Below are 23,725 nucleotides of genomic sequence, written 5' to 3'. Positions count from 1 at the left end.
ATTAAGATGGTTAATTAACCTCTGGGAAACCTTTGATTTAGATTTAAATAATTCCTTTCTTTTATGTATGTGTTAAGATTAGATATTTTTTGCTACCCCATTTTAGGGATCGGAATAACTTCAATTATATTTGATACTTAGCTTGCTTACATATATATACATATACTTGCACAAATGTTCATACGGCAAGAATAAGATGCTTATGTATCTATCTTTTGGCCCTTTATTTATTTATTACTTTATATTGTGACAAACGCATGCATTGCTCAAAGCCCAGAGATTCTTTGGACTATATATGACTTAAGGCACCTTATGGCAATTATTTAATTTACTATATATACTTGCTTTTTATTATATAATTTCCTCACTTTGGTGTGGCTGGTGCTGCTCAATCTAGCTACTACCCAAACCGATCCTATTTCAACTTTTTCCACAAAGGAAGCAAAGGAATTTATCAAATTATTATATTGCTTGGATAATATTTATTAAGGTACATTATCTCAACTTTAGGGCACGGTTATGAATACTTAACATCATTTAATTAGTGATTTTTCCCCTTCTAATTTCGGTTGTCTATCTAGTGAATGTTTGTTCTTTCACACATTGGATTAATTAAGTTATTTAATTTGTTGTTGCACACATCATCATGGCATTGTTGCTTTGGTAGGAGCTCTTATATACAAAGGAACATCTTTTCAAGTCAATGTAAGTTTAATTTATGTTACCGAATAAACTATATATAGATTCACCAATATAATTATCTTTATTTTAGCTTCACTTCCTTGGTATATGAAATCTACGGCTCCTTTGATTTTAGCCTATAGTTCCACGGTTCCACCCCCTAATTAATGAATCTTTGTTTACAGTACATTATTTCTTCTATTTTTTATTTATATTTTAAATAACATATTATATCATTTCTAATTTATTCATATATACTCATTATTAAAAATATATAAATCGTTACCATTAATTTATTATCTAGCATGACTTATTTTTAATGATTGAGCGAGTACTACATACACACTGTTAGATTCTAAAGAAATTGATGAGCGAGGAAGAGATTATTTAAACAACATTGATGAAAGATAATTCAATGCATCTCAATAAAAATTATAAATCGAGTTAAATTCACATGTAGATATTTTAATATAAAATTAATAATTAAAAATTATCAACTTTAAATAAAAATAAATACATATAAATTTTAATCAATTAAATTATATTAACAGAATCTTTACGCACTTATTTAACCTTTTTTTTTTCTCCCCCACTTGTTCTGTGTAGGTTCTAACTGCCTAATAGGATCACAGGAATAATCTCTTGCCTCTTGGCACACCACCTGCTGTTGAAGTTGATTTTAGATTTTTTAATCAAGGTGAGACACATTTATTTCTTTTATATTCTCTGTGTCACTGCCAGATTCTCAATATATACATATATCTGTTTCATGAAATAATAATAATATTAAAATTTGGTCAATAATTAGTCGGTAAAAAAAAAGTGATGAGTAATTTTATATTATTGAATAAAATTTCACATTATTAAAAATATCAATAATAATTAATTAATGATTATAAATCATAAAATTTGATAGCCCTAACACTCATTGATAATTAATAACAATGATAATGAATAATGTAGCATGCATATGATCTATTTATCTATTTATAATAGAGTAATGTGAGAAAGATAATAAATCAATAATATAAAGTTATTTTATTTAATTTAATATTTATAATTTTATATATAATATTTATAATTATATATTTAAAATTATTCATTTATTTTAATAATAATTAAAAAGTACAAAATAAGGAAACTAATACATTAAAAAAAAGTTATGGCTTCTACTATAACCTCCAAATATTATACTTATATGTATTAAAAAAATTTTAAATAGTTCCACCATTATTTTTAGACATTTACTTTCATTTTATTGTGCCACGAAAGATTTTGTTTTTAATGACATAATATTTTTTAATGACGATAGATTATAAAAAGGAGTTAATAGTCAATTTTGAAAGCTACTCTAATCTTTATTTTGATCTTTGAAAGATAAAATTAATTAAAATTGTTCCCAAAAAATATACGATTTAGTAACGTTAGTCCTTCTATCAATTGGATGATGACGTATCACGTTAAGTACCATGTGGCATGATAACGTGGTGGGTTAATACCATGTGTCACAAGATGATTGGTTGACATGTCAGATCAGTGCCACGTGTCAGATCAGTGACACGTGGTGCCATGTGTCACTTAACATATAAAAAAGTTATTTATAATAAAAATAATCATTGAAATTTTAGATGTAAATTATTTTCATCTTTAAAATTTTAAAAATTCAAATTAGTTCTTATATATATATATTTTATTTTTTCTTGATAATATTAAATTTAAAATATTTTTTGATACTACTAATTTTAATAGAAATATAATTGACAAATAAAAAATTAGTAATGATATATTTTCTTCTTAAAAATTTTTTCAATAAAATTATCTCTCTTTTAATTCTTCTCAAAATCTCTCTTATTCTTTTCTATTCTAAAACATTTTTCTTACATTATTACATTTTGTTGGAACAAATATATATATATATATATATAATTAATTAATTAAAATATATGTATTTGCTAATCTAAACAAAGTTATATGCTCAAAATCAAAATTTATGTATGTTAACCTAAACAAAGTTATACCACTATTTTTTTTACTATATCTTTTTTTTATTACGGTATTACTTACATATAGGATGTAATGGTAGTGATATTAAAAATCAAAATTCAAGAAGATCAACAAATTTTGCTTCAATTTCAAACTTACAAAATATTGAAAATTTATTGCTTAATTATTATTATTATTATATATGCTAAACGAGTTGATTCTTAAGCGTACTACGTGCAAAAATCATAATAAATTTTTGTATGTTTCATATGTTTGAGATAGATTATATCATTTTTCTTTTAATATCACTACCATTACATCCTATATGTAAATAATACCGTAATGAAAAAAAAAAGATATAGTAGAAAAAAAATAGTGGTATAACTTTGTTTAGGTTAACATACATAAATTTTGATTTTGAGCATATAACTTTGTTTAGGTTAACAAATACATACATTTCAATTTTGAGTATATATATATTCCAGCAAAATGTAATAATGTAAAAAAAAGGTTTTAAAATAGAAACGAATAAGAGAGATTTTAAGAAGAATTAAAGGAGAGAGATAATTTTATTAAAAAAACTTTTAAGAAGAAAAGATACAATTACTAATTTTTTGTTTGTCAATTATATTTCTATTAAAATTAGAAGTATAAAAAAATATTTCAAATTTAATATTATTAAAAAAAATAAAAAAATTATATAAGGACTAATTTGATTAATTTTTAAAATTTTAGGAATGAAAATGACTTACGTCTGAACTTTCAAGAACTATTTTAATTATAAATAACTTTTTTACATGTCAAGTGACATATCAACCAATCATCTCGTGACACGTGGCATTAACCCACCACGTCATCATCCAACTGACGGAAGGACTAACGCGACCAAGTCGTGTATCTTTCAGGACGATTTCGATTAATTTTGTCTTTCGAAAACCAAAATAAAGATCAGGTATCTTTTAGGGACGATTTTGACTATTAACTCTTATAAAAAAAGGTTAATATTAACTAAATAAATTCTAAAAAATACAAAAGAGTTCATACGTGCTAATTTATTCTCTTGATAAGAATTATCATTATTTTTAAAAAATTTAAACTGAATTTTATTATAAAAACAAGATAAAAGACTCAAACAAGTGAACATCAATGTAGCACAATTGTAATTTTAAAATTTCTCAATTCTCAACTAAAGAGTTCTTCACAAGAAAAAAATGATAGTGTCTATCTTTCTGATTTCATATAATATACCATAAATTTAATAACATTATTAAATGTTCTGTGATGCATGTCAAGTAAGAAAAATGAAATTTAACCCAGCATATATATGTTTGTTTCTATCTCATGGATGATCTTGCTTTTGCGCTTGCTTAACACTCAAAATATCTTTTTAATTTCTCCATAGGACTGCAAAATGGTGGACAGTGTTGTTAGCTTTGCTTTGGACAACTTGTCGCGGTTGCTTGTTAGTGAAGTGACGTTACTATCGGGTGTGAAGGATCAAGTCAGGTCCCTATGCGATGAACTGAAGTTTATGGACATTTTCATCAAGAATTCTGAGGGAAAACGCAACGATCCATTGGTGAAAGAAGTGGTGAACCAGATCAAAGATGCAGCATATCAAGCTGAAGACGTGGTAGACACCTATGTCGTTAATGCCAATAAACAAAGAAGCAGAAATATGTTGAGCAAGTGCTTCCACAGCAAAGGCCATGTGATGATGCTCCATGAGGTGAATGATCAGATCACCACCATCAAGAGAAGAATCGATGAGATCTATCAAAACAAGTCCAAATATGGCATTCAACAAGATGATTTTGAAAGTCATGCGGGAAACAAAGAATTTGCAGAAGACTCGTTGATTGCGAGAAGGAGGGATGTGGAAGAAGAGGAGGTAGTAGGTCTGGTGTATGATTCCGATGAGGTGATTAGCCAACTTGAGGGAGGAGATTCGAGTCATAGAGTTGTTTGCATAACAGGCATGGGTGGTTTGGGAAAGACCACTCTTGCTCGAAAGATCTACAACAACGACAAGATCAAGAGCATGTTCCCGTGTTGTGTGTGGTGTTTTGTGTCCTACAATTACAGAGCTCAAGAATTATTAATGAGTCTTTTGAAGCTTTTGAATTTACCTGCAGAGGAGTATAAAGATTTAACTGATCAAGCAAAAATGAAAAGAAAGGTCAGAGAACGCATGAGTGGAAAGAAATACCTGGTAGTCCTAGATGACATCTGGGAAACTCAAGTGTGGAATGATTTGCAAGGAGCCTTTCCCGATGACAACAATGGTAGCAGAATATTGATAACCACACGTGTGAAGGATATTTCTCACTATACAAGAGCAACCTTTACTTACGAACTTCCATTTCTTAATGAAAGTCAAAGTTGGGAACTGTTCTGTAAAAAGGTGTTTTGCAAAGAAAAATGTCCTCACGAACTTGAAGTTCTTGGTAGAGAAATGGCTAAAGCCTGTAAAGGTTTGCCACTTGCCATCGTTGTGTTGGCAGGTATGGTTGCCAAAAAAGAGAGGTCACCAAGAGAATGGCTTAAAATCAAGAATCATGTTTCTTGGTATCTTGCTCAGGAGGAAGAATATCGAATTGTGACCAATATTCTGAAGCTTAGCTATGATGACCTTCCCCAAGCATTAAAGCCATGCTTTCTTTATTTGGGAGTGTATCCTGAAGATTATGAAATCCATGTGAGAAGATTGTGTCAACTGTGGATAGCTGAAGGGTTCATTCAGAAAAAAGAAGTTGGACCATCAAATTCACCAGAAGTAGAAGATATTGCTGACATGTATTTAGATAAGCTGGTGGAACGGAGCTTGGTGCAAGTGGCAAGTAGGAGGACTGATGGGGGTGTGAAGACATGTCGAGTCCATGATCTTCTTCGTGACCTATGCATTTCAGAGAGTAGGGAAAATAAATTTATGGAAGTGTGCACAAATTTGGATGCTATCAAGTGTAATTCTCGTAGGATGTCTCTCCAGTATAGAGGAGAACTGAGGCTAACCGAAGATAACCAATCATCTGCACGCTCTCTGCTTCTGTTTGGTGAAAGCACTTTCTGGGAGAATGAATCAGAAGGGTGGAAACAGATGTGGAATGGCTTCAAGTTGGCTCGTGTATTGGACATGAACCAAGTGAGGCTATGTTTATCACCTCGTGGATTGACGACATTGATCCATCTAAGGTTTTTGAAAGTTACAGCATCTTCTAGAAGAATTGGAGATGATGTTTTAGCTTCTATATGCAACCTTTGGAATCTAGAAACGCTATACTTATGGATTCAAGAGTCTATTACTCTACCAAACAAAATATGGAAACTCAAGTCACTCAGGCATATATACGTATGTTTAGCGCCAGCATCAATGTCAAGGATGAAAATCGGAGAAACAAAGGTGGAGAATCTTCAAACACTGCATGCAATCTTTCTTAATGCAAGAACAGCAAGCGTCCTAAACAAGGGCATGTTCCCCAACTTGACCAAATTAACTTTGTTTGGGGCGATAGAGCTGCCAGAAAAAGAATTCTTAGAGAACAGTTTGCAGTGCCTAAACAAACTCCGAACGCTAAAGCTACTTGGCATCGCGAAGCTTCCATTAGATCCGAATGCGTATCCTACAAGTCTTACCAAGATTACCATATCCTTTGCTCAGCTGGATGCAAGAATGATAAAGACCCTGGGACAGCTAGCCAACCTGCAAATCTTGAAACTCGTTGACGGAACCATAGATGGCGATGTTAATTGCGTAGCTGGTGACTTCCCACAGCTTCAAGTACTACATGTGAGGGACGTTCAACTGGATGGCAGGTGGAAAGTCGAGGAAGGAGCAATGCCTCAGATTCGATATTGCAACCCCCCTCACATCCTTGACTAAGAGTGATGAGGTTATATTCATCATCAACATTCGACCTTTGTTTTTTTTGTGTCTCTTTCCTTGGATATGTAGTTTCATTAAGATGTTCTGTGTTTAATTTGTTGGTTCATTGTAAAATAATTATGCGAGGAGTTGCTTTAATGTTTTTGTGTGTACTACTACTCCAAGCTTGACTCACTGATTTCAAGAGGAGAGTCTTGACTATGAAAGTGGAGTGAAATGAATTGTAATTATTCATGAGGTGTTGATTGTTGCGATTCAAATGCATTTCATACTGAATTTGAATATCTTTTTTCCAAGGGGTGAAATCCAAAAGGAGACTACTATTATTTGCAATAGCTGCTAAGACAACATTGTCCTTAGCAAAATGAAATTGAAACTCGTTTAAGGTATTTGAATGGATGAAGCTCCTTACAACTAGTTAAAAATTCAGCAAAAATACCAATGATATCAGTAGTATAATGTCTATTAAGTAGTGCTTTAGGTTCTCCACCTTCTAGAAAGCAAGCTGGTCTCTAATGCAGGCTCATAGCATAAAATTAACTATGTGGCTCAAAATTTAATTTGGTAAATTGTTGAACATATCATCATCAACATTGTTCTCTTCCCTGGAATAATCTGATGTTTCAGAAACTTAGGCTTAAAGAAAAAGGCACAGCACATGTTGATAGGGTCTTAACTGAGTAAAATATTGTGTACAAATATAAATATAAATTGGAATGAAAGAAAGATTGCTAAGTTGATAAAGCACATCCACATTCACAAAGTAAAAGGTTTCCTTGTTAATCTCTATTACATCAAAATAGAACCTAAAACTACAATTTTATTCACTACTCATTATGTAAATACAAAGAAAAGAATTGTTTCCCCTAGTAGTCACTGCTTGAAAGGGGTTCCTGACCATCATCACCAATGAAGGGGCCAATTGATATGATTAGGGGGGAAAAAGTGATTGGTAAGGACAATTTTGATTTCTGCTTTCGGTTTCTCAAACAATAGGGCTTCAAGATAGTATATATCTCTTAAACTAGATATGTCATACACATAAAATATGAATGCAGAAGTATTATATGATTACTAGTATCAGATACTATTATAAAAGGAGTTCATCACCAATTTTAAAGTATTTGTGCATGATAGATGAACATGAATGATTGGTTATTACCATTCCTCCAGTAGCAGACCTGAGATGAATGCAAGCAAGAACCGAACCAAGCAACTGTGCAAACCAATACAAAATGCTCCTCAAAAGGGTTATGTTTCCTCCAATGAAGGCACCAAAAGTAACAGCAGGGTTCACATGGTCACCAGAAATGTTTGCACCAACAGAGACAGCCACAATAAGACCAAATGCATGGGACAATGATGCAGCTATCAGACCAGATGGTATTGCTGGTCCATTGTTTGTAAGTTTATCTGCCAAAAAGTAACCATAATGTTACTTTTTTCACATTTTCACTAGTATCCTAAAATTCTCAAACTACCTTGTCTTTTCTAATTATTAGCCTTAAATGTGGACTAGATTCTGGTTATAATTGATTGAACCTTAGTGTGTAAGAGTATTACATTAATAGTGTATAAAATTGAACTATAAAGTATAAATTATTCTAAACTAATCTTAAAAAGGGGGTTGTATAGACTATAGAGTGGATACTATAAGCCATGCCAGAGACTTCACCAGCAAAAACAAAAATAAGCAATGAGAAGAATTCTGCAAATGCTGCTCTAATTGCATCAGGCTGAGCAGCCTCTCCAGGAGACCCAATTGCAATTCTTTGGACTGCCATCAATTCACTAATCACAACCAAATTATTGTGCTTATTTACTTTATTTATTTATTTATATATGGTTTGGTTGACAAGTGAGGAAAAGAAAGGTGTGAGATTTTTGTTTGCTCTTTAAATACAAAAACTAAGGGCCAAAGAAATGGTCAGTAAGACTATGATGTATTATGAAAGCATGGAGCCTACAATGACTATGAGACTGAGGTGGTTCATAGAGACACTTATAATTGACTTGGTCATAGTGTTTCCATGTTTTGTGGCTGTGATGAAGAATCAAAGTTATCACAGATAGATTAGAAAGGTATCATTTTTATTTTCATTTGGGGGGTGTATCCTGAAGATTATGAAATTCCTGTGAGAACATTGTGCCAACTGTGGATAGTTGAAGGGTTCATTCAGGGAAAAAAAAGTTGGAACATCAAATTCACCTGAACTAGAAAATATTGCTGACTTGTATTTAGATAAGCTTGTAGAACGAAGTTTGGTGCAAGTGGCAAATAGGAGGTGTGATAGTGGTGTCAAAACATGTAGAGTCCATGATCTTCTCCGCGATCTCTGCATTTCTGAAAGTAGAGAAAATAAGTTTATGGAAGTGTGCACCGAGTTGGATACTAATAAGTGCAATGCCTGTAGAATGTCTCTCCAGTATCGCGGACAATTCTTGCCAACCAAACACAACAAGTTGCATGCACGCTCTGTTCCGTTTTGGTGAAGAGACTTATTGGAATACTAAATCAAACGGGTGGAAAGCTATAATTAAAAACAAATAAATAAACCTATAATAATTTATAATTAAAAACTCGAAAAGTGTAATGAATACGGTGCCGAAAAAATGGTGTTTATCTACTAAAAAAAGGATAAAAGTTAATTTTTAATTTAAAAGATATAAAAATAAATTATTTTTTAGAGGATGTACTAACAATTTATTATTTTTTCTTTTATTTATTTTTAATTCCACTTATAAAATTAAAGGTGAGAATCACACTAAATTCTGTCAAGTGTTAAAAAAACTGATCTATATATAATAGCTAGGCATATAAGAACGAACAAGTCTTCACGCAGAACACTTCCAACCTCCATCATCGGTGAACCACAACTCCATTTTCTGAAATCTGACAAAATAAAGGTGATGTCTAAATCTAGCTTCTACGTGTTGTAATTATTAAATTACTCTTTCACCTTAATCTATGACAATAATAAAGAAGTTTTGTGATCCACAAATTCAACCCAATAAAATACATAAATTCAGTTACAATTTTAGTATTTATTATTTTATCTTATCTTATCTTTATCTTATTTTTATTTATTCTTATCTCATCTTTATTTGTTTTTATCTTTCATCGACCAATGCTTTATATATATTTAGTTTTACATTTATAATTTACAACTCAATCAATTCAATCAATCAAAAAATATAAAGTACAATATTTTTTATCTTTTTTTTATTCTTTCATAATTTTATCACTGATCTAGTATTCTAGTAGTGTACGTACGTATGTATTGCTCTCATAATGCATGAAAAATATAATACATTGTGTTGAATAGATGCGATTAGCTATAGTGGTAGATCAGATCAGATTATATATATGTGTATGTATTTATGTTATGTGTTTCCGTTGCATCAATATCATAATTCCCTACCTCATGTATGACCTTCAGTTCATGCTTAACACTAAAAATTCCTTTTTCTTGTAGGAAGATGGGGGACAGTGTTGTTACTATTGCCTTGGAGAACTTGTCAGGGCTGCTTGCTAATGAATTGATATCACTTTCGGGAGTGAACGATCAAATCAGGTACCTATGCAAACAACTGGAGTTCATGAACGTTTTCATGAAGAGTACAAAGGGAATGCGCGACAATGAGTCTGTGAGAGAAGTAGTGAACAAGATCAGAGATGTGGCACACAAAGCTGAAGACATGGTAGATACTTATGTTGTCAATGCTAACAAGCAAAGAGGCAGAAACATGTTGGTGAAGTACTTCTTCCACCGAAAAAACCATGTGATTATGCTTCCTGAGGTGAATGACAAGTTTGAAGCCATCTTGAGCAGTATCCTTGAGATCCGTGAAAAGATCAATGAAAACATGTTTATATATGGCATTCAACAAAGAAACAAAGAATTTGCAAAAGACTCATTGATTGCGAGGAGGAGGGATGTGGAAGAAGAGGAGGTAGTAGGCATGGTGCGTGACTCCGATGAGGTGATTAGACAACTCGAGGGAGGAGATTTGAGTCGTGAAGTTGTTTGCATATTAGGCATGGGTGGTTTGGGAAAGACCACTCTTGCTCGAAAGATCTACAACAACGACAAGATCAAGAGCATGTTCCCGTATTGTGTGTGGGGTTTTGTGTCAAATTATTACAGCGCTCAAGAGCTGTTAATGAGCATTTTGAAGCTTTTGGATCTACCAGAAGAGGAGTACAAATATTTAACCAATCCAGAGCAAATGAAAAGAAAAATCAGAGAATCCATGAGTGGAAAGAAATACCTGGTAGTCCTAGACGATATCTGGTATACTCAAGTGTGGGACGAGTTGCATGAAGCTTTTCCTCATGACAACAATGGTAGTAGAATATTGATAACCACCCGTATGGAGAATATTTCTCGCTATACAAATGCAACCTTTACTTACAGACTCTCATTCCTCGATGAAACTCAAAGTTGGGAACTGTTCTGTTACAAGGTGTTTGGCAAAGCAGGATGTCCTCTAGAACTTGAACCTGCTGGAAAAAAAATGGCTAAAGCCTGTAAAGGTTTGCCACTTGCCATTGTTGTGTTTACAGGTATGGTTGCAAAAAAAGAGAGGTCACTTAGAGAATGGAATAGAATCCAGAATCATATTTCTTGGTATCATGCTCACGAGGACTATCGAATTGTGACCGATATTCTGAAGCTTAGCTATGATTCCCTTCCTCGAACATTGAAGCCATGCTTTCTTTATTTGGGAGTGTATCCTGAAGATTATGAAATACCAGCGAGAACATTGTGTCAACTGTGGATATCTGAAGGTTTCATTCAGGCAACAGAAGCTGGACCATCAAATTCACAAGAAGTAGAAGATATCGCCGACATGTATTTAGATAATCTTGTGGAACGGAGCCTGGTGCAAGTGGCAAGTAAGAGGAGTGATGAGGGTGTGAAGACATGTAGAGTCCATCCTCTTCTTCGCGAGATTTGCATTTCCGAGAGCAAAGAAAACAAATTTATGGAAGTATGCGAGGAGTTGGATGCCAATAGAAGCGATTCCCGTAGAGTGTCTCTCCAGTATAAAGGAGAATGCTTACCAACCACAGGTGACAAATGGCTTGCACGCTCTCTACTCTTTTTTGGTGAAGAGACTCGTTGGGAACGTGAATCACAAGGGTGGAAACAGATAAGGAATGGCTTCAACTTGGCTCGTGTATTGGACATGAACCAAGTGGTGCTAGGTTTATCACCTCGTGGTTTGAAGACATTGATCCATCTAAGGTTTTTGAAAGTTACAGCATCTTCTAGAAGAATTGGAAATGATGTTTTAGCTTCTCTATGCAACCTTTCAAGTCTAGAAACGCTATACTTATGGCTTAGAGACGAAGTTACTCTACCAAACAAAATATGGAAGCTCAAGTCACTCAGGCATGTGTATTTAAACTTTGATAATATCATATTAAGAGAATGGACTCGAAAAGAATCAATGCCGAGGATAATCAGACAAAGGGCGAAGAGATTACAAATATGGTCTAAAGGAGCATCAATGTCGGAGATGAAAATTGGAGAAACAAAGGTGGAGAATCTTCAAACACTGAATAACATCTATCTTAATGCAAGAACAGCAAGCGTCCTAAACAAGGGCATGTTCCCCAACTTGACAAAATTAACTTTGCGTAGAGAGCCGACAAAGCTGCTAGAGCCAGAAAAAGAATACTTAGAGAACAGTTTGATGTGCCTAAACAAACTCCGAAGGCTAAAGCTACTTTGCATCGCGAAGCTTCCATTAGATCCGAATGCGTATCCTATAAGTCTTACCAAGATTACCATAGGATACTTTGGTAAACTGGATGCAGGAATAATAAAGACCCTGGGACAGCTAGCCAACCTGCGAACCTTGAAACTCGTTGGCGGAAGCATAAATGGCGATGTTAATTGCGTAGCTGGTGACTTCCCACAGCTTCAGGTACTACATCTGAGTGACGTTCAACTGGCTGGCAGGTGGAAAGTAGAAGAAGGAGCAATGCCTCATATTCGATATTGCATTAACCCTCACATCCATGACTAAGAGTGATGAAGTTATATCTCATCAACATTCGACCTTTGTTTTTCTTTGTGTCTTGATTACCGTTTAATATATCTTTCCTTGGATATGTAGTTTCATTACGATGTTGTGTGTTTAATTTATTGGTTCATTGTAAAATAATTATGCGGATATTGAGGAGTTGCTTTAATGTTTTTGTGGAGTTGCTTGATCTTTAGATTCCTTTAACTGCCAGGTAAGGCAGCCCAAGTTTAATTTTTGTGTGCTTTTCTTCTGTGTTTATTATATTTGATTGTCAGACTACAGGGTATTAAGTTTCATTTGCATTTTGTTACAATGACGAATATTGTGTACAAATATAAATATAAATTGGAATAAAAGAAAGATTGCTAAGTTGATAAAGCACATCCACATTCACAAAGTAAAAGGTTTCCTTGTTAATCTCTATTACATCAAAATAGTACCTAAAACTACAATTTTATTCACTACTCATTATGTAAATACAAAGACTAACATAAAGAAAAGAATTGTTTCCCCTGGTAGTCACTGCTTGAAAGGGGTTCCTGACCATCATCACCAATGAAGATATTATCATACATATTGGCAGCAATGGCACCACCAATGAAGGGGCCAACCCAATACAGCCAATGATGAGTCCATGACCAATTAACAACAGCAGGACCAAATGACGCTGCTGGATTCATTGATGCACCATCAAATGCACCACCTACTAAGATGTTTGCACCCACAACGTATCCAATTGCAATTGGGGCTACAATCCCCACATTTCCTTTCTTTGGATCCACACCTGTGCCATAAACTGTGTACACTAACCCAAATATCATCACTATTTCAAACACTAATGCATTCCATACTGACACACCAGAGGATAATGAGAAACCTGTTGTTTTCTGCAATGTCCTAATCAGAGTCTTAGTATATTGCTTGTTGCACAAGTAAGAGTCTTTGTATTGAAAATATGAATGTAACAAGAGAATGTTTTTAGTGAAAGGAGTTATTTAATGTTAGGGAGACAAATATCTTTCTTTCTTCCACAAATATCTCATGGCAAGAATTAATGCTAAGGAGACAGAGAAAAAAAAAAAACCAAAACTTATTTAATATTCATTAATTCAAGTTTTCACTAATTTTGATTAATTTTTTTTGTTACCAAATATTTTCGTTTATATATATTGTATTGAACTTTTGTCTATAAAGATGACTCTATATAAGATACAATAATATATTACTCACCTCCATCATCATCAACCAAACTAATTAAGATAATAAGATGGTTAACTAACTTTTGAGAATTGAAGCTTTGGTTTTTTAGATTTAAATTAATTCCTTTCTTGTATGTGTTAACCACCATTAGTAGATATTAATTATTGCTACCCCATTTTATTATTAGGCAATGGCTTTAGTTTGATACTTAGCTTGGTTCCATGTATACTTGCACAAACGTTGTGATGACGGCAAGAATAGATGCTTGTGACAAACACATAGATACACGGATTTGCTAATTATGATTACTTAAGGCACCTTAATTAATTATGGCATTCATTTAGAGATCATGGTCCATGCATGGTAACCTTTCCATTTCACAGTTGCTAATTGCTGTGCCTGGTGCTTCCCAATCACCCACTCACTACTATTTCAACTTCTCCACATAGCAAAGAAATTTATCAAACCATATTGAATGAATAATATTTAAGGTACACTCTTTCAACTTTAGGGTGTTTGCTCTATAATTTCTTACATAGCATAGCATAGCATGCATGAATTGAAGTGCCTAATTTATTTGTTGTTGCAAACTTATAATACTTGTTAAGTAGGAGCTCTCTTGAGAAAGGAACATCTTTCCAAATCAACGTAAGTTGTGTGTTATTGAAATAAACTACTGGTCAATTTAGTTAGAGTAATACTAAAGACATAAAATTATTTTATTTAACTTAATATATGTAACTTCATGCATGTAATATCTATTAAATTGGCTTTTAAAATTATACTTTTGTTTCAATTTGATTTTCAAAGCTTCGACAATTTGATTTCCTAATTTAGTATTTGTGACCCACGTTGGTTTCTGGCTTTATTTTTGTCACAGAACTATCAACATCATACTGACGGACAATTATCTGCTAAATTTTCTAACAGCTATTTGAAATAGTAATTAAATTTTTTTTTACCTCAATTTTCTTTCCACAAAACATTTAAAACCCTCCGTTTCTATTTCAACACGTCGTTAACAGTTCTATACCGAAAATATGATCAAGAACTAATTTGAGTCATTAATATCCAGTTAAAAGATTAAATTGTGTAAATTGAAATTTTGAGAATCGGATTAAAGCACATGTATATTTTCAAAGATCAATTTAAGTATTATCTTAATATATTACTCAATTATTTGAAGGATAATTAAATTAAAGAATAAAAAATAAAATAAATAATAATTAAGAAATACAAAATAAAATAACTAACTTTAAATTATTTTGGGTTGATTATTTTCTATTCACTCCTAAACATTTAATTATGTTTGTTTTACTCTATAGTTCCACCTCCTAATTTTCATGAATGCTCTGCCTTTCTTCTATTTCGTATTTATATTAAATGACATATTACTATTTCTAAATTATTATTTTATACTTGTTATTGAAAAATATTATAAATGATTACAATTAATTTATTATCCACATAACTTTTTTATGATTATATCTACCATATATAAACATATTATTAACATAGATTGTGTAATGTTTATTTTTATTTTCTTCTCAAAATAAGATAATAAAATAGTACATTAAGTCAGTTATTTACTACTTAAAGAGACGTATTTTTAAGATTAAATTTTAAACAAATATTTGATATCATTCATAGTGTGCCATAAACACAACGAGTTGATGAAATTGCGAAGAGCAATTACTAACTATTCGTTGAAGATAGTTTGGTGTTTCAACCGTAATGAAATATTAACAATATTAAGTAAATAAAAAAATAGTATTGTATGTTAATTATAGCAAAATTTTCTTTATATTCTTAGTGAGAAAATTAAAATCATTATTAATTATTTTATGAAATCTGTCGCACTTTGGCTGGGAAATTATTTTTCTGTGCTGATGAATTAGACTAGACATCTTTTCAATTTTGCAGAGCCGGAAAAGAAAAAAAAAAAGTGAATGATAACTAATTGGGAGATAAAGACGCTTAAAACGTTTTTTTTGTAAAGATGTTTTTTAGTAATTAACATTCAATACATATAATCGATTAAATCGTGTTGTTTTTATTAAAATTAGATCAGATAAATTAATTTGGCCGAAAAATCGGTAAACCAAATCTTAAACCGATCTAAATTAATTTTTTTTAATAGAAAATGACTACAATAACTTTATTATAGAAAATGACTAAAATACTTCTATTATATATATTTTTTTAAAATTTGAGAATCCTAATAAATTCTAATTCTATGACACAGCGCAGCGCAGAGAAAAGAAAAGAATTAGTATTTAGAGTTCTTAATATATATATATATATATATATATATATATATAATAATAATAATAATAATAATAATAATAATAAGAATAAGAGTATTTTAATTATTTTTTATAATAGATATATTATAGTAATTTTTATAAAAAAATTAATTTAGATCAGTTCAAGGTGTAGTTCACTAATTTTTTAGCCAAATTAATTTATCTAATTTAATTTTAACAAAAATAATACGATTTAATTAATTACATATATTAAATTTTAATTACTAAAAAATATTTTAAAAAAAAGACGTTTTAAACGTGGTTCCTAACTTTAAATAACTTAATGATATTGTGATGTACACCTCATATAGAAATTAAAGTACGAATTTGTTATTTATCTTTTGAACATGTTATATATGGCAGATAAACGATATATACATCAGCTATTTGGGGTTGGCTACAAATTATGCTTGCATCTTCTTATCAATAATTCAGGTAATTATTATTATTATTATTATTATTATTATTATTATTATTATTATTATTTGAGATTTTGAGAAAATATTTGATGAGATAATGTTGTTACATGAGCTAATCACTTATCAGATAATTAGTTCTTTAGTTAGTTAGCCAATTAGCATTTGTAAATAATTAGTTAGAAGCTGACGTGGTAAGTTAGTTATTGTGCTGAGTGGGAGTTGGCTAGTTTACTGGTTTTAGTAGTTAGTTATAGCAAGTGCTATTTATAGCAAAATGTGATGTTATATATCATTTATTCTTGTAGTAACTATAAATTTCTCGCTTTAACGATCATAAAACACATTATGATGAGTTAATGTTATTGTCTCCTAGAAAAATGTCACTCAGATAAAGACGCTTAAAATATATTTTTTTAAAGATGTTTTCATGTTATATTTTAATTAGTTTTTGTATAATTTATTTGGTGTTCTTCAACACATATTATTAAATTTCTCAAAAGATTTTCTTTCCAAAAATAATAAAAAGTACTTAATTTAGACTAAAACCAAAAAGGTAATAAATTAACTATTAATTTTTTTTAAAAGATTATTTACATAAAAAATATATCACATTCATCAAAAAAAAAAAAAATATATATATATATATATATATATAACAAGCTCTTAAAATTTTTATAAATAAAAAAATAATTAATTTATATTCGTACAATATATAAAATAATTACTATATTATTATTATATTATATATTAAGATTCACTCATTTAAATTTTATTTTAATATAAGCATTAGAAATAAATAAATTTTTTATAACAAAATGTAGTGTAACAAAATATATATAATATTAATTAGTTCTTAAAAAATTCTAAAAAAATAGTTTCTTTCATTTTAGTAAAATAACTATTTATTAAAGTAGACAAATTAATTATTTTCTTCTTATATACAGTTTTTTTAAAACATAAAAGTAATTAATTAGGACATTGGTTAAGATAATTAAAGTCACTATTTCATTAAATTTTTAATTTAAAGAAAAATCCTAGTTAATTTTGGTATAGAAATTTCGAATTTGAAAACATTGATAAAATTATGTTGAATTTTGATTTATTTTATTCTCATTTAAATTAATCGCTACATAAGTTAAAGTTCTGTTTTGAAGTTATATTCGAGCTTTAATCTGATTTTTAAAGTTTCAATTTACTTAGTTTGATTTTTTAACTTAGGTACCCGTGACTCATATTAGGGTTTTAAGTGTTTAGTTGAAAAAAATAAGGTAAAAAAAATTTTAATTGTCACATCAAACAGTCGCTAGAATGTATAATGTAACAGTCGTTAGTCCATCTCAGCATGTCGTTAACGATTTTGTGATATAGTGATAAAAATAAGATTAGAAACCAATGTGAGTCATAACTATTAAGTTGGGAGACTAAATTGAGTAAATCGAAATTTTTGAAATTAGATCGAAGCATAGTTGTTAGAACCAAACCAGTGATCGAACCGGTCAAGCTACTGGTTTACTGGTCTATTGGTTCAACCGATAAATCATTGGTTGAACCGATAAAATCGGTCTCACGTAAATATAAAATAGTTAAAAACTTAAAATTAAAATTTAAAATATATATCTTCACTAACATTTTATGAAGAATCAAGTCTCAACTTCTAAAATAACTAATATAAAAAAATCATAAAATTTTAATACTACAATAGTATCTTATTTTGACACAATAAAAAAATAATTAATTCACAAAACCTATCATCTAACTATAATATCAGTAGATTTTAACACTAACATCAAAACAAATAACCTTAATCACAATACTAACAATAAAATAGATCAAGTAAATTAATAAATTTTTAGTGAAATTTATATTTATATTAATAATGGTATATAATTAAAATATAATTAATTTTAAAAATAGAAAAAACAAAAATTAAATTAAATTAGATATTTATGTATACTATATAATTAAAATATAATACTTATTATTATTATTATTATTATTATTATTATTATTATTATTATTATTATTATTATGTACATTAAAAAATAACAGGCCAAATTATTGTCATAACATAATAGAAGTATGGATGTTTATTATTCTTCTCTAATGGAGGAAATAAAATTCTTTTCAATAGTTTATTTGACGTTTAGTAGAATAAAAATAAATTTTATTAGAATAAATTTTAGTACGAGTTTAATATTTTTATTCATCATAAAATATTTATAGAATTCCTCATAGATAAATTTTGGAAAAAAAAACATGATTTTTAATTTTATTTTTAAATAAACTTTATTTTTAATTTTAAAATAAATTTTAATTTTAATTTTTAATAATATTAATTTTTTATCGTATATAATTATTCAATTATTTTTTAATCATATATAAATAAATTACTCTTAATAAGTTTTTTTGTGTTATTCAATTATCTTTTTTAAAAAATAATTAAACTTTTCACAACAAAAATAATAAAAAAAATTATGAACGAAAAAAATTAACTCTCCTGATACTTTTTTGTATTTTTATTTATATTTTAATTATAAACATAAATATAATTTAATTATATTATTTATGAATGTGACTATAGATGTAGATAAAATTTAGTTATATTACTTATATATAGTTTTATTGTATTGTATTGCTTATAAAGTTAGATTATAATTATGACAATAGAATTGTTTTTGTATTTTTATATGTGTGACTAATTGGTGGTGTTAAAACATTACTCTTAATTATAAATAAGGTTTATAATTTAAAAAATTAAAGACTCAATTAAAAAGATACGAAAAAAATGATGTTAAAATATTCTAACTCTTTAAAATAAAAATATTTGAAATTCAATTAAAAATTATTTAAAATTTAAACTCAATAAAAATTTATATTCAATGTGTTTTGTATTAAATATATTTAATAACCTATTATATCATATTAGTTGAAATTAATTTTTATAATGTTAATTTTTTAATAACACTTTATTAGAAAAATAATCTTTTCAGAATTTTTTAAAAATTAATTAATATTATATATATTTTGTTACATTACATCTTGTTATGAAAAATTCATTTATTTCTAATACTTACATTAAAAATAAAAATAAAATTTAAATTAGTAAATTTTAATCTATAATATAATAATAATATAGTAATTATTTTATATATTATACGAATAAAAATTAATTATTGTTTTATTTATAAAAAATTTAAGAGCTTGTTATATATATATATATATATATATATTTATGAATGTGATATATTTTTTATGTAAATAATCTTTTAAAAAAAATCTAATAGTTAATCTATTATCTTTTTTGTTTTAGTCTAAATTAAATATTTTTTATTATTTTTGGAAAGAAAATCTTTTGAGGAATTTAATAATATGTGATGAGGAACACCGAATAAATTATATAGAAACGAATTAAAACATAACATAAAAACATCTTTAAAAAAAGACGTTTTAGGCGTCTTTATCTGAGTGGCCTCCCTCTTAGAATATGTCAAATAATAATTTTCTTAGCGTAAATTTTTAGTCACAGTAATTATTTAAACGAAAGATCACTCATCACTTAACGCATATGAATGAGATTTTAAATTAGGAGAATATATTCTTATTTAATTTTTTTTTTAATTTGTTCTGCTTAGGTTGTACCTACCACCTAACTGGAATTTAAATACAACATCACCTGTTGAAGTTCATTTAAGATTTTGTATGCGGATCCTCATCAATAATAATCTAGGTGAGAGATACATTTACTTGTCCTCTTGTATTTTCTTTGTATGACTGATAATGCACATTCTCCTTATATATATATATGTTAATAATATTATTGTTATATAATTATATTTTAAATAAGCCATATTATTACGGATTTTAAATAAGATATCTAAATAAAAGTTTAAATATGCGAATATATGTGTTGAAAGTTACTTAGATTTGGTCATTTTTTATCTTATAATTTTTATGTTCTTAACTCTTAGCTTTGTCCAATTATAATTTTTTTTTAACATTTTTCGTCAATAAAATAGGTATTACTTGCTCTAAAACAGTTGTTGTATAGTTTTTTTTGGTTGTTTTGTCCTTAATTTAAAGAATAAATATGTTTAATTTACTCAAATATTTAGTTTTAAGAAAAAAAAGATCACCGTGTCTATTTTCCTTTTTAATTTGATATAATATGCTATTAATTTCATAGTATTATTGTCTAATCCTTTCCTAAATGTTTTCTCATCATCTTATTTAATTTGTTTTTATAATTTTATGCATGCCAAGTAAGAAAAAGAAATTGAATGAGATTGATTATTGATTATTGATTATAGTTGACCCAACATATATATTTGTTTCTATCTAGTATTTCATATTGATAGAATTTATATTTATTTTATTTTTTTATTCTCTTGGATGATCTTGCTTTCTTGCTTTCACGGACTCAACAATATCTCTTAAATTTTCTCGTAGAATCACAAAATGGATAATGTTGTAACCTTTGTTCTGGACAACTTGTTGCGGTTGCTTGTTAGTGAAGTAACATTGCTTTCGGGCGTGAAGGATCAAATCAGGTCTCTATGTGATGAACTGATGTTCATGAACATTTTCATCAAGAGTTCTGAGGAAAAGCGCGGTGATCCGGTGGTGAGAGAAGTGGTGAAACAGATCAGAGATGTTGCATACGAAGCTGAAGACGTGGTAGACACCTATGTTGTCAATGTCAACAAGCAAGGAAGCAGAAACATGTTGAGCAAGTGCTTCCACAGTAAAGACCATGTGATGATGCTCCATGAGGTGAATGATCAGATTACTACCATCAAGAGAAGGATCGATGAGATCTATCAAAATAAGTCCAAATACGGCATCCAATAAGGTGATTTTGAAAGTCATATGGGAAACAAAGAACTTGCAGAAGATTCATTGATTGCGAGAAGGAGGGATGTGGAAGAAGAGGAGGTAGTAGGCTTGGTGCATGACTCCAATGAGGTGATTAGCCAACTTGAAAGAGGAGATTGGAGTCGTAGAGTTGTTTGCATATTAGGCATGGGTGGATTGGGAAAGACCACTCTTGCTCGAAAGATCTACAACGGCGACAAGATCAAGAGCATGTTTCGCTGTTGTGTATGGGGTTTTGTGTCCAACGACTACAGAGCGCAAGAATTATTAATGAGTCTTTTGAAGCTTTTGGATTTACCTGCAGAGGAGTACAAAGATTTAACCGATCAAGCAAAAATGAAAAGAAAGGTCAGAGAACGCATGAGTGGAAAGAAATACCTGGTAGTTTTAGATGACATCTGGAATACTCAAGTGTGGGATGATTTGCAAGGAGCCTTTCCTGATGACAACAATGGTAGCAGAATATTGATAACCACACGTGTGAAGGATATTTCTCACTATACAAGAGCAACCTTTACTTACGAACTTCCATTTCTCAATGAAAGTCAAAGTTGGGAACTGTTCTGTAAGAAGGTGTTTTGCAAAGAAAAATGTCCTCATGAACTTGAACCTCTTGGCAGAGAAATGACTAAAGCCTGTAAAGGTTTGCCACTTGCCATCATTGTGTTAGCAGGTATGGTTGCCAAAAAAGAGAGATCACCAAGAGAATGGATTAAAATCAATAATCATGTTTCTTGGTATCTTGCTCAGGAGGAAGAATATCGAATTGTGACTAATATTTTGAAGCTTAGCTATGATGACCTTCCCCAAGCATTAAAGCCATGCTTTCTTTATTTGGGAGTGTATCCTGAAGATTATGAAATCCATGTGAGAAGATTGTGTCAACTGTGGATAGCTGAAGGGTTCATTCAGAAAAAAGAAGTTGGACCATCAAATTCACCAGAAGTAGAAGATATTGCTGACATGTATTTAGATAAGCTGGTGGAACGGAGCTTGGTGCAAGTGGCAAGTAGGAGGACTGATGGGGGTGTGAAGACATGTCGAGTCCATGATCTTCTTCGTGACCTATGCATTTCAGAGAGTAGGGAAAATAAATTTATGGAAGTGTGCACAAATTTGGATGCTATCAAGTGTAATTCTCGTAGGATGTCTCTCCAGTATAGAGGAGAACTGAGGCTAACCGAAGATAACCAATCATCTGCACGCTCTCTGCTTCTGTTTGGTGAAAGCACTTTCTGGGAGAATGAATCAGAAGGGTGGAAACAGATAAAGAAAGGCTTCAAGTTGGCTCGTGTATTGGACATGAACAGAGTGGTGCTATGTTTATCACCTCGTGGATTGAAGACATTGATCCATCTAAGGTTTTTGAAAGTCAGAGCATCTTCTGTAAGAATTGGAAATGATGTTTTAGCTTCTCTATGCAACCTTTCGAATCTAGAAACCCTATACTTAGGGATTGAAAAGCCTATTACTCTACCAAACAAAATATGGAAGCTCAAGTCACTCAGGCATGTGTATTTAGACATTGATGTTTACGTATTAACAGAAAAATTGTCTGTAGGAGCATCAATATCGAGGATGAAAATTGGAGAAACAAAGGTGAAGAATCTTCAAACACTGCGTAGCATCTATCTTAATGCAAGAACAGCAAGCGTCCTAAGCAAGGGCATGTTCCCCAACTTGACAAAATTAACTTTGTGTCGAGAGGTGACAGAGCTGCCAGAGCCACCAGAAAAAGAATTGTTAGAGAACAGTTTGCGGTGCCTAAACAAACTCCGAACGCTAAAGCTACTTGGCATTGCGAAGCTTCCATTAGATCGGGATGCGTATCCTACAAGTCTTACCAAGATTACCATAGGATACTTTCCTCCACTGGATGCAAGAATGATAAAGACCCTGGGACAGCTAGCCAACCTGCGAACCTTGAAACTCTTTCGCGGAGGCATAATTGGCGATGTTAATTGCGTAGCTGGTGACTTCCCACAGCTTCAAGTACTACATCTGACTGACGTTCAACAATATGGTAGATGGAAGGTAGACGGAGGAGCAATGCCTCAGATTCGATATTGCAACGACCCTCGCATCCTTTGACCTTTGTTTTTCTGTGTGTCTTGACTCCCGTTTAATATCATTCCTTGGATATGTAGTTTCATTACGATGTTGTTTGTTTAATTTGTTGGTTCATTGTAAAATAATTATGCGGATATTGAGGAGTTGCTTTAATGTTTTTGTGTGTACTACTACTAATGTTATTGCTTGATATTTAGATTCCATCAACAGCCAGGTAAGAAAGCCCAAGTTTAATTTTTGTGTGCTTTTCTTCTGTGTTTATTTTATTTGAT

General features: G+C 30.4%; 5 protein-coding genes across 6 annotated transcripts; 3 read left to right on the top strand and 2 right to left on the bottom strand.

The window, feature by feature from the left end:
* Window positions 1-353: 353 nt before the first annotated feature.
* On the top strand, window positions 354-6,843 carry LOC112743449 (disease resistance protein RPP13-like). 2 transcript variants are annotated; one of them, XM_072234102.1, is made up of 4 exons: window positions 354-490; window positions 668-705; window positions 1,288-1,378; window positions 4,067-6,843. In XM_072234102.1, exon 4 carries the CDS (start codon window positions 4,076-4,078, stop codon window positions 6,542-6,544), a length of 2,469 nt encoding a protein of 822 aa, XP_072090203.1. In that variant the 5' UTR covers window positions 354-490; window positions 668-705; window positions 1,288-1,378; window positions 4,067-4,075; the 3' UTR covers window positions 6,545-6,843. The 2 variants fall into 2 exon arrangements, with proteins under 2 accessions (XP_072090203.1, XP_072090204.1); XM_072234103.1 differs by lacking the exon at window positions 354-490 and having other exon boundaries at window positions 581-705.
* On the bottom strand, window positions 6,651-8,331 carry LOC112740721 (aquaporin TIP1-3-like). Its single transcript, XM_072234628.1, has 3 exons — window positions 8,199-8,331; window positions 7,729-7,960; window positions 6,651-6,951 (listed from the first exon to the last, which is right to left on the bottom strand). Exons 1-3 carry the CDS (start codon window positions 8,329-8,331, stop codon window positions 6,651-6,653), a joined length of 666 nt encoding a protein of 221 aa, XP_072090729.1.
* A 1,696-nt stretch (window positions 8,332-10,027) lies between these two features.
* LOC112743448 (putative disease resistance RPP13-like protein 3) lies at window positions 10,028-12,586 on the top strand. Its single transcript, XM_072234627.1, has one exon. The coding sequence runs from the start codon at window positions 10,028-10,030 to the stop codon at window positions 12,584-12,586; it is 2,559 nt and encodes an 852-aa protein (XP_072090728.1).
* A 485-nt stretch (window positions 12,587-13,071) lies between these two features.
* Window positions 13,072-13,407, bottom strand: LOC112744852 (aquaporin TIP1-3-like). The gene has a single exon (XM_072234625.1). The coding sequence runs from the start codon at window positions 13,405-13,407 to the stop codon at window positions 13,072-13,074; it is 336 nt and encodes a 111-aa protein (XP_072090726.1).
* Window positions 13,408-14,097: 690 nt separating this feature from the next.
* Window positions 14,098-23,691, top strand: LOC112743446 (disease resistance protein RPP13-like). Its single transcript, XM_025792659.2, has 4 exons — window positions 14,098-14,277; window positions 16,456-16,527; window positions 20,144-20,238; window positions 20,958-23,691. The coding sequence occupies exon 4, from the start codon at window positions 21,378-21,380 to the stop codon at window positions 23,472-23,474; it is 2,097 nt and encodes a 698-aa protein (XP_025648444.1). The 5' UTR covers window positions 14,098-14,277; window positions 16,456-16,527; window positions 20,144-20,238; window positions 20,958-21,377; the 3' UTR covers window positions 23,475-23,691.
* Window positions 23,692-23,725: the final 34 nt, after the last annotated feature.

This window comes from Arachis hypogaea, chromosome 4, assembly GCF_003086295.3.
Source record: "Arachis hypogaea cultivar Tifrunner chromosome 4, arahy.Tifrunner.gnm2.J5K5, whole genome shotgun sequence".
In the NCBI taxonomy this organism is placed as follows: Eukaryota; Viridiplantae; Streptophyta; class Magnoliopsida; order Fabales; family Fabaceae; genus Arachis; species Arachis hypogaea.
This window is presented reverse-complemented; position numbering and strand designations above follow the sequence as displayed.

Excerpts from the sequence above, each read along its gene's own strand:
- LOC112743449 (XM_072234102.1), top strand. The coding sequence starts at position 4,076 with ATGGTGGACAGTGTTGTTAGCTTTGCTTTGGACAACTTGTCGCGGTTG.
- LOC112740721 (XM_072234628.1), bottom strand. The coding sequence starts at position 8,331 with ATGGCAGTCCAAAGAATTGCAATTGGGTCTCCTGGAGAGGCTGCTCAG. Across the intron at positions 7,961-8,198 it reads AGTCTCTGGCATGGCTTATA|ATAAACTTACAAACAATGGA; the intron begins GTATCCACTCTA and ends ACTTTTTGGCAG. Across the intron at positions 6,952-7,728 it reads CTTGCTTGCATTCATCTCAG|CTTCATCCATTCAAATACCT; the intron begins GTCTGCTACTGG and ends AGTTGTAAGGAG.
- LOC112743448 (XM_072234627.1), top strand. The coding sequence starts at position 10,028 with ATGGGGGACAGTGTTGTTACTATTGCCTTGGAGAACTTGTCAGGGCTG.
- LOC112744852 (XM_072234625.1), bottom strand. The coding sequence starts at position 13,407 with ATGATATTTGGGTTAGTGTACACAGTTTATGGCACAGGTGTGGATCCA.
- LOC112743446 (XM_025792659.2), top strand. The coding sequence starts at position 21,378 with ATGGGAAACAAAGAACTTGCAGAAGATTCATTGATTGCGAGAAGGAGG.